This window comes from Nicotiana tabacum, chromosome 13 (genome assembly GCF_000715075.1).
Source record: "Nicotiana tabacum cultivar K326 chromosome 13, ASM71507v2, whole genome shotgun sequence".
NCBI classification, from domain to species: Eukaryota; Viridiplantae; Streptophyta; class Magnoliopsida; order Solanales; family Solanaceae; genus Nicotiana; species Nicotiana tabacum.
The window spans coordinates 110,617,364-110,628,915 of NC_134092.1; the positions used below are offsets into that span (position 1 = coordinate 110,617,364).

The 11,552-nt window shown below is 32.9% G+C and overlaps 1 protein-coding gene across 1 annotated transcript; it reads right to left on the minus strand.

Annotated features, from left to right (window-relative positions):
• Positions 1-3,624: 3,624 nt before the first annotated feature.
• Positions 3,625-6,150, minus strand: LOC107829205 (ethylene-responsive transcription factor ABR1-like). Its single transcript, XM_016656671.2, has 2 exons — positions 5,481-6,150; positions 3,625-4,557 (listed from the first exon to the last, which is right to left on the minus strand). Exons 1-2 carry the CDS (start codon positions 5,824-5,826, stop codon positions 3,707-3,709), a joined length of 1,197 nt encoding a protein of 398 aa, XP_016512157.1. The 5' UTR covers positions 5,827-6,150; the 3' UTR covers positions 3,625-3,706.
• Positions 6,151-11,552: the final 5,402 nt, after the last annotated feature.

The window sequence follows — 11,552 nt, forward strand, 5'->3', positions numbered from 1 at the left end:
TACTTTTTTAGTCGGTATGCATAAATTATAAATTGAATAATACTATCATACACATTGTATGTTTGTCGTCTATTTTTATGTTAAATGATTGAGTGTACGGCTATTTAGGTTAGCCTTTTAAGAAGTTATCCTACTGCAGATAATTTTATTCTAATAATTAAGTTGTTGACCCCACTAATAGAATCTCTGGTGCTATGGCCCTACTAATACTCCAAAATTGAAATTGAATAAACTTCAGGGGAAAGGTTCTTGAAGTTCTGGAAGACTGGAAGTTGTATGATGATTTTTATATATGATTTGGATTTTGGTTGACATTTTCATTCTTCTACATACTTCTAAAATGTTATTAATTGGTATTTAGTTGACTTGGGCATGTGCTTGTAACTGGAAATAATGAGTCCTACAATCAGTCAATGAATAAAATGACATCGTTATTGGATCTGGTACCACATTCGTATGACGAATACTTCTAAATCTTAAATCTGGTTAAGAATTACTCAAATCTTGTTATCAGGATATTCAAATCTGAGACTTTTACAAACTTTAAGGTTCACAGAATGTTATCAAAAGGCAGTTAAATTATAACTCTTGCTCCAGATAAAATTTATATGTACAAACTCAAATTTGATATTTATGTACTTTTAGATATTATAACTCTTGAGCCAATTTCAGTTAAAAAAGGACGGAAAAAAAAAATCTAATAACGTATGAGATAGAGCTCAAATAATTCACATAGTACGCGATGTTTAGGCTCAACGTTGGGTAACAAATGAACAAATTAATCCATGAAATCGGTTGGACCAAAAGTACGTGTCCTAAGCTTGGACAATAACGAATATACGTATATAATGTCAGATTCAAACTGATATAGTACAATTACAACTTTAGAGAATTGCAGTTGAGTCCTGGGGGTTGTATATAATGCCTATGACGGAGGACATGTCAAGAGGAATTAGCTTCTAAGCTGGCAAGCTTTCGGGGTGAGTATATATGATGGAGTCCGGAAACAAAGTGTGGTTCTTTGCCGTTAAGGTATACACGATGAAATACCGCACTTTATTTGAACTTAAATGGGCGGGAAGGTATATCGCCCTTATCTACCACGCTATAGTATAGTGCAGTAAATAAGGGTGCTATACCTACATAAATAAATGGGCCCTTCTCCTTCCCCACCACCAAAACCAGAACCCTCCCCCCATTAAAAAACCCAAAAAACCAGCGCCCCCCCTCCCCATTTTTAACGGGAAAAAAACTCAGTTGGAGCCCACCGGTCCCACAAAAGTGTAGATTCTCGATCCCACATCGTATCTAAGGCGTTATCTCGTAGTGGGTTGCTCGTTTCGGCTCCATATCACCAAATCTCCAACTTTTCAAAAAATTAAAAACGAGGTATTCTGACTTATTTTTTGTTAAAACTCATGTATAAAAAATGCCTATTAGTTATTTTTACTGTGTTCTATGTTATTTCGTGATTGTTTTGCGATTTAATTAATTTGTTATTTTTTATCCGGATTATATTATTAGTGTGATAAAAAAATTAGTAAAATAGAGAAATTGTTATTAGTTGTTAAACAAATATTAATTAGTTAATTTTTACTTTGTTATATATTTTTTCGTGATTATTTTGTGATTAAATTAATTTATTATTTTATCCGATTTAGATTAGTTATTTGCTAAAAGATTAATAAAATAGATAAATTATTATTTTAGGAATAATTAATCTTATTTAGATGTTATTGTTGTACATATATGAATATGTGACTTTAGTTCCCTATAGTGGTATGTTATGCCCGTAATTTTAGTGTAGTGCTCGTATTTGTAATGTAGTGCCTTTTAGCGTAGTAAAATGTAATGCTCTTTAGCGTAGTATCTTTGTAGTTATTGAAATCAATCATTTAATTATCTGTTAAACCCAAAAATATTTGAGAAAAATTGATAGTTCAAATACAAACTCTCTCGAATTCTAGTCAACAAACGTCAGAAAATAACATTAGAAAACAACAATATTTGTCAAACTAAGTATTGTTATATGAATATTTAATAATTAAATCTTGTATAGTTATGAAAACTAATTATTTAATTTTATTATAGTCAAAAATAGGTGAGTAACAAATAAACATATAAAATAATAAACTAACATATAAAATAAGACACAAACATATTAAATAATAAACAAACATATAAAATAATAAAGTAACATATAAAATAATAAACTAACATATAAAATATAAAATTATAATATAGAAAATGTATCAACCTAATTAACAATATAGTAAAAATATCGAATAAATTTTAATATTAAAGATATTGTAATATATTTAAAGATGTTAAGCAATGAAAAAGAAAAATACTTTAATTAATATTGTTTAATTTACAGTAGTCGTCATGGAGGTTTCGCCTGTGCATTCCGAACCTGCATCGCTAGAGCTACTGTTGCTACACGCCGAGCATAGGTCTTCGTACATATGGGAGGGGCAGTGTTTGGCCAAGACATTCCGTGCTAGACGGGTAGACGATATGTGGGACTTTCTTAAAGCCCACCCACTCCATCCCCGTATAGTTAGACGCCTTCAGGATGCGGGTTTCTATAAGATCATAGAGATCGGCCGGTTGCAGTTGGACTGGTCGTTGATCACGGCTATGATAAAGCGGTGGCAACCGGAGACGCACACATTTCATTTACCCATTGGCGAGGCTACCTTCACGCTTCAGGACGTGGAGGTTCTTCTGGAGTCCTCAAAAAATCTATTAGAGTTTCATCGTTTTCGATGTTAAACTCAGCATAACAAGCAACCCCTTGCGGAGTAACATAATACAGATATCTTCCGGTTACTTTAATATTCACCGAACGTTTGATCACACTCATTTTTTTTTACATAACAACGATACCAATGTATCGTACTCCATTGTAATGTGGCAACTTAACATGACACTGTGGAGAACAACTATAGCGTACTGAGTTATTCTCTACCACAACCACCACCCCCAATATAATGAAACTCTAATTCTTCGCTCTTCAGACATTATGAAAAAGTGCAAAATAACTTAACAAACAAATATTTCGGAAGACTTGAAGGATCTTGAATGGATTTTTACAAAATCCTGAAACTTTTTAAATAAGGAAAAAATCAATCCGGGGGTATAATTATTTGATGTATAACGTCTTAAATATGCGCGCTATACCCCTATGAATTATGGTGTGTCCGTTAAGTCCAGAAAAATTATTGGTGGGCTCAACTTTTATGTATAGCACGGTTATTTGCCGCGCTATACCTTAACGGACAAACGTGCCGTTAAGGTATGAATAACCGCGCTAGTGCCCAGTTTTTTTTCCACGTGTATACTTGTTGAAAGCAGTACTTACTAGTTACTAGAATAAAAAATTTGACAATATAATTATTCACGATCATATTATGCATGAATATAATATCACAATTGTACTATAATTTGGCATCACAAACAAAAAGGATACGTGGATTTTGTTTCGAGGATTATTACGTACATTATTGATGTACTTCTAACAAAACAATATATCACCAAAACTAACAAAAAAGAAAAGAAGACCTTAATCCACGTACTCCTATGAATTTTGACAATGCTGGCCAATTCTTGTTCACTAATACATTAAAAAAAATCACCTCGTGTGATGGATATAATTAATGTACTAGCTAGCTAGCTAGTCAAATCTTCTAAGAAGATGAAATATTCAAGTACAATACATAATATTATCCAGAAGAAGAAGAAGGGTGATCATAAGCTGAATTTGACCAATTAGAAGCAGCAGTTTGAAAATCGCTCCCGAGTCAGAGCTCCCACTATTCTGACTCGGGGGCGGAGCTAGAGTTTCAGTTACGAGTTCGCTCTGACTAGCATCTGGCTGAACAGGAGATAAAAACATATTCGGAAAATAAGGCACATGCAGCCTAAGAAACTCATCATCATTGGTAAAAATTTGAGCATTTAAATCAGTACTACTACTATTCAAAGCTTGATGATGAGTAGTGTGAAGTATTGGCTCGTCCGTTCGGGGACGTTCAATAAAATTGGAACGATACTGAGAAGTGTGAAGTATTGGCTCATCGTCCCTTAGGGGATATCCAATAAAATTGGGACGATACAGAGAAGTATGAACTATTGGATCGGGCGATGAAGAAACGGAATAAAGTGTATTTGGAGAATCAGATAATACTGGAGATGGCAAGAGTTTAACATTTTCTGGGAAATTGAGTTTGGCTTTGCTACCTCTGAATTTAAGAGCAGCTTCATCATAAGCTCTAGCAGCTGCTTCAGCTGTATCAAAAGTTCCAAGCCAAACTCTTGTTGCTTTATATGGATCTCTTATTTCAGCTGCCCATTTACCCCATGGCCTTTGTCTAACTCCTCTGTATCTTCTTTTTGGTTGACTATTATTATTATTATTATTATTATTATTATTATCTCCTCCACTAGATTGATCACTGCTACTGTTCTGATTATCATTTGTGGAAGTGTATATAAATGTTGCTTCTGTTGTTGGTGTGCTGCTGGTAATTGTCCTAATGCTTGTACCTTCGCCACCTATATACCATAAAGAGTTTAAGTTATATATACTATCCGCAAAGAATTTTTTACACTATTAGGTCACCCAAATGATATATATCTACAAATATATATGATATCTACACATAAATGTAGATATCAGGTCACATACATGCCATCTAAATGATAAACTAAAAGAAATAACAACTCATATATTAAATTGAACTAGTTATATATGTGTACCTCAAAATCCATATGCCAAATTATGAAAGAGACTGAGTTGTAAGATTTGTACGAGCCATTATTATATGTGGAATTAAGGACAAAGATTTGACCAAAATAGTGTGTAAAAGATATGCAGAGAAAACATGTGTACAACCTGTACACATTCACCTAACAATATTGTAGTACCTTTCATTAATACTGTACTAAAAATCAATATAGTGAATAGTCACATACTTGATACTATATATTGTCAGTTTCAAATGCAATTTTTGATGAAGATAATGACAAGAATCAAAACAAAAAACAAAGGCATCTACATCAATAAAACTACTGCAGAATACGTCATATAGAGAAGATCAAGCAATTTCTTAATTCATTTATGTTCTCATATTCTACATTTAGCTTTTAATTAGTATGAACTATAGATTTGTGTGTCAATCTCATCTAAATACGTCTAAGTTTTAATTTGAGAACTTTCGACCACTCTAGTATCTATGTCAATGTGTAATCTATATCAACTAAAAGTTAAGAAAAAACATACTTTTATTTACTTAATTAAGTAAGAACACAACATTAAAAAAAGGGACATGTAGTATGGTGCACTACGCTCCTGCTGTGTACGAGTTCGGACAAGGATGAAACCACATTGGGTCTTATGTTTCAGACGCTTGAACACAAACATAAAATAAAAGAAAATCCAAACTATTAATATAAAAAAGAAGAGAAAGGAAAAATACCTGATGATCTAATATCAGAACTTCCAAAATGTAAGAAATGATGGCCACTTTGCTCTTCATTACGTCCTCTTTTCTCTCCAACACCCCAAGAAACTGCAGAGAAACCTGAACCAAGATTATTCTCAGCTGCACCATTTTCATCAGTCAAGATTTGGTGATTCAATCTATCTTCACCAGCAACAACATGGGTTAGTGCAGAAACCATGACAGACATCTCCTCTTCTCTATTAATATTACCCGAAAACATCGATTCCAACACATTATAATTATCATCTCTATCCCAATCTTCATGTCTTCTCCTGTTAGATATTTTGTCTCTTGAATTCGCCACCTTGTAGATACACATGCAATAATCAAAAAGAAAACTCAACCAAAACCTCCAATACAGAAACGCAAAAGTTTACAATATATACTTTTCAACAAGGTTGACAAGAACAAACTAGTACCAATGCAAGTTTCTTAAACAGACCGTTATATATATATAGACATTTAGACAACACACACAAGTAGGGAGTTGAAGATTATAAAAAGAGAAAACAAAAAGAACTTTTCTTTTGAAGTAATAAATCAAATAAGCGCCGCCAAATAAAGAGTCGGTCAGCTTATGAAAGAAACTACAGCTCCAATATATACTCTTCTTTATTGTATGAAGTATATACTTTTCGTTAACTTTTTCTTAGTTTGATATATATATATATATATAGTAGAGTATATTTTTGGGGACAAGTGGAGTAGTGAAGTCAAGAAGATAATAAAGCTAAGGCGGTTCCTGTTTTGATTTGATTTGATTGAGACTAAGTGTGAAGTGAAGAAAAAAATGGTGTGAAATGAGAAAACAAAGATATGGGGTACTTTAGTTTATGTTTATAATAATAATTCTGAGGATAAGAAACTGTGAAAGAGCAGCCGGCGGTGTTGGAGCTCCTTTTTGTCTGTCGGCGGTTATCTTAAGAGTTCCAAAGGCCGACATGGAAGACGCGGAATCGGTCTTCTTTCTTAATAGATTAACCTTACACTAGTAGTTTGGTTTGAACTTTATTTAATATTTGTGTACACGTGGTACATCTAATAAGTCTAACTTCTTAATTAGCCGATTTTGTTGTTAACATCCTATCTAAATTTCTTATTAACAAAATCAAGAGAAATGTCCTGATATACCAAACAAATGTTAGTTAACTTTAATAACTCATTTTAAAGTCGAAACCAGAAAATTCAATAAGAATTGCCAATTTATTATGCAAAAGTATTCAAAATCTATTTTTTTTTATTAACAACAAGTAAGAAATTTATCCTATATACAGTATAATTTTTCGACAAAGAATGTTCAGTTAACCATCCTTGACCACACATAGTTTCACCCAACATCTAGTGAACAATATATATTAGTACAAGTTACTAGTGAATTTCTATTATAATTAGTATTAGATCTGATCATGTTGAAATTAGAAGGATGTTGAGTAAAGTAGAGTCTAAAATTTCATATTAATAAAGGACGAGAGATATTGGATATATAATATAATGAAATAACAAGGACACTCACACTATAGTGATGCATCTTAATTCGTGTGTGCTAAGATTTATATTTTTATTTATTTATTTTATTGTGTCATACTAGTGAATGGATGGCAGATATATTTTTATAATTCATCTTTCACGTGTTTAGCAATTTTTGAACATTTCGAGTCAAAGCAATTCGGATTATGTCGACCATTTATTATTAATGTATAGAAGGAGAGGCCTTTTATGATTAAAATTTTGGATGTTTCTCTATATATGAAGAAATGATTTGGAGTGATATAGATATAATTCTTATATTCTTATTTTCAGACATAAAAATAAAATTATTTTCTGTAGGATAATGTTATTTACACGTACATGGGCGAATCTATATGGGAGGGGTGGGTGCACGTGAACCCATATTCTTTTCCCTAGACTATGTATATCACTTATATTTGAATGTTATGTATATCACTTTCTCACTTATTTACTTCTTAAAAAGCATGTGTGAACCCATGCTCTAGTGAGCACTTTGGCTTAGTGGTAAATGAGTGCACCTTCTCCCCCAAGGTCAGGTGGTTGATCCTCGCTTGCTCCCTTAAACTTTTAATTTAAAAATATTTCTATTTTTTTATTATTTTTTTTTTCTTTCTTGGTTACTCAGCCTTAAGTTATTCTTTAAAACGAAAATTTTCACTAAAATTTTTCATGAAATGTGATCCTATCTTTTTCTCTTGAAGATTATCAATCTTGAAGATAATAAAATTAATCTTAAACTCCCACTATAATAAAAAACTAATAATGCAATTCACGTATATATATAAGGAAATAGAAGTACTGATCATGCCTAACTATGTCTCCTAAGAGGTCAGCGATCGTTACAAATATAATCCGATATATAAGTTCGGAGTCGAATCTCAAAGGGAATTAACCCAATAATCACGATCACTAGTTTTGCAAGAATTCAAGAAATCAATCTTCAAAAATATTAAATAACGATTTGAGTGTTTCCTACTAACTAAGAGTAAAGTAATTAAAATGCTATACTTTATAACTAACAAAGCAAATATTGTAGACAAGATTGGAGAAGTCTAGGGGTTATGATTTCCTCTTGTATACGGTAAAAATCGGTTAGTCCTTCGTACGAACTGGTCGAAATGGTAATGCATTGGATCGAAGATCACGTTGAGGTCCGAAGTCAGGCCATCAAGCTTCGAGCCCTAGGGACCGATCAATGTCGAGCTCGATACCATTATTGAGCTCGAATCCAAATCGAACTATGATGAAGTTACCGAGCTTGCGAGGCAGAGACCGACCAACACTGTCCCCGAATCAATACAAGGCTCCGAATCAGAATCGAGCTCGAGTCAAGATCGAGAGCTCGAGACGATATCGAGCTCGAGACAATATGTAGCTCATAGACAAGAGCCGTTGCAACCGCACTAGGAGAGAGAATCTTGGCAGGAATTATGAAAAAACTGATTTATCATGGGTCTCCCACTATATATTTTTAATTGTATCTAAAGTAGGATCCCTTCACTATAAATGGGTTGGTTATTATTTCTGTAAGGAATCAAGTTTTGCATACACTGTAACTCAGATATCATACACTCATATATTGAAGAATTATCCTATTTTAGCTTCATAGATTGACTCATCTTGCTCAATCCTTAAATCATCCTCCTTTCAACTTTGTTTATTTTTTACTCTTTACAGTCAATATTTGATATTTTTATTCATCTTTACTATTTGTGTCAAGTTATATCACATATCCTTAGAACTACATACAAATTCAACTCTATCCATTTTTCGGGTAAACACCCCTATTGTTGGAATCCTCCCCACTACGTTTTCTACAAATTCGCCTAAGTATTCTCTACCGATCTTGAGTACTTTGGGTGTCGTAATTCTCTTCCGAGTTACCACATTTTACTAGGTGTATTCTTCTAAACTACGCTAGCTGTCACTAATTTACCGCTCACTATTATCGCACCAAGGTTTCATTATTCCTAATCCTACCTTTAAACCCTCCGTATTGATTACTCATATACATTAGGAGTGATATTGTTCAACAACTACCTAAATGTGTACTATTTTCAAGCAATATACACTATATAGACACAATCAATTGAGAGCTCTTCAATCAACAACAATAAAAACGTAGTTGAACAAGTAGAGAAAAGTCAAAGACAAATTTATATTAAACGCAATAGAAAATCATCCTCCAATAGGTTACATCAAACCCTAGATGAGAAAGTTTAGCCACTCATAAATGTATAAACAATCACGATGATATTCAAAGACATTAAACTACAAATGAAAGAGAAACAGAGGGAAAACTCGTTTGATTCCTTGCTCCACGGTGCTCTGTAACCTTTTTCTTTTCCAAAATAATGTCCGCCCCTTCCTCAACTTGTTTAGGGAGTATTTATATATTAGGGTAGAGGTACTTGAGTCCAAATTCAGGTCGGAGTATTTTAATTCGCGAACTTTTGACCACCGGGTGCCTGACCTCGCGAGGCCAGGCTTGTAGCGCGCCTGAGACCTCGCGAGGCCAGGCCTATAGTACGGCCAAGCTGGCTACAGAGCTGGCTACGCCTGGCCTATAGCGTGGTCAAGCTGGCTACGCCTAGCATGTAGCTAGGTCTGGGTAGTTTTATTTTTGTGCTCTTTCTTGCATTTTCGTCCTCTTTTTGTGCAACTTTCATTTGATTATTTCTTCCGATACTCCTACACATAAAATAACATAATTCAGCTAATTTATCGCATAATTAATCACTAAAACAACAAAGTATAAGGCGAGTAATGTAATAGAAATATAGAATTCTGGCCAAACATCAAGTACGTAAAAATATCTACATAATAAGATGGATGAATTTTTTTAAATAATTTTTAGCTTGCTATATATAGCATATATTTAAAGTGTAAATATTCGAAGTATGAAAACTCATCGAGGACATAAATAATACTAATGATATTAATTCATGAAAAAGTAATTAACCGCAAATTAGGGAATAACGAATTCAAAAAAGTGCTGCCACAAAAAAGTTGAAACTCATAATGTGCATTTCACGACCTCCAAGTTGGATCATGACAATATTTTTTAGATTTTTATTTTCCTACGACTCTTATTTTCAAGGAAAAAAAGTTGTCATCTTCTATTGTATGGAAAATTGGCCAAATTATTTATATATGTTGGACATATTTCTAAGAAAAATACTAGAAGTTGAACGTTCCCTTTTCCTTTTCCTTTTCTTTTTAGTACTATTCGTACAATTTTACATACCAGTACTCCATCTCCTTCTCTCAAGAAAGGAAAGGAAATCGAAATTCCCTCCTAACGTCGTATTCCTTCAACCCCCCACCCCCCAAACATAGGCTAATTTAGGTGATAACAAAAGTCTCTACAATTAATTAATGGCATAAAACTAGCAAAACAAATGTCATGAAAACTATGATGGTAGAAAAAATTACAAATTATCTTTTATGGATACATAGGTTTATATAATCGACTCCGATTAAATTGAAATTGATCAAAATTGTAATTTGCCTAAAGGCTCCTTATTTAATTTTAAAGTGATGTTAACCTTTCGAGTTCCTCAAGTCAAGGACTCAAGGGTGCGTAAAAAATGTCATGTTTCCTCCACACACTATCCTGTTTAAAAAAGCTATTGATTCCAATCCCTTCATTCTATTTACAACCATTTCATATTGTTTATGGGGAAGTATCTATTGAGAGTGGATTTCAAGCATAAGTAATAATAGTACAGAATTGACTGCTGGCGAAAAACATTTCTTCACCTTCTGGATGAAGGAACAGCTGACCTAGTCTTATGAGTGATGTTGCCAAAAAGGTGAAGAAATTAGTCTTTCAGAATATTGTCTCCGTCCCATTATTTCCATATTTAGCTCGCAATGTCAACTTAGATTTTAGTCAAAGTCGTTTTATGAATAAATTTCATAAATACTTATGATGAAATGACAAATATGATATATTACCTGAAAGTACCACTCAATAAGCAGTTGAGAATTTGAAAATTATATTAATATGCCAAATGCGTTGGACATAATATTATATTTATAAGATCATTTAATAGACTCTTTTATTGAAAAAATAATTATTCTTGAGAAGTTAAAAAAAATGATAAAACCTTGAGATAGAAAAGGTTGGTTTTATTTGTTAGAAGCAAATAATGGCGAAGTACTTGTAAGTTACCATTGGTTTAACACAACTAAAGTGGGATTGGCCTCTATTCTGAAATGAAAAAGGACCTCCTGCCTAAATATAAATTAGTGGAAATCAATATTCTTTTGTACTAAAGTAGTGGGAAATAAACTAAAAAGTAGTTGGATATAGTCATGTTCTTATCGAGTTCCAATCTTAAGAACATTAAGATCTTATTGGTAGTGTGATAAGGGAGTAATATGCACATTTTGGACATCAGAGGCAATAGGTGCTTTACACAAAAATGCGTACATCATATATAGAGATAGTAACTAGTTAATGGCAATTAAGAGTTTAGTTAAATAAAAAGGTTCAAGATTTAGTAGTATGTACTATTAAAAGCAATATTC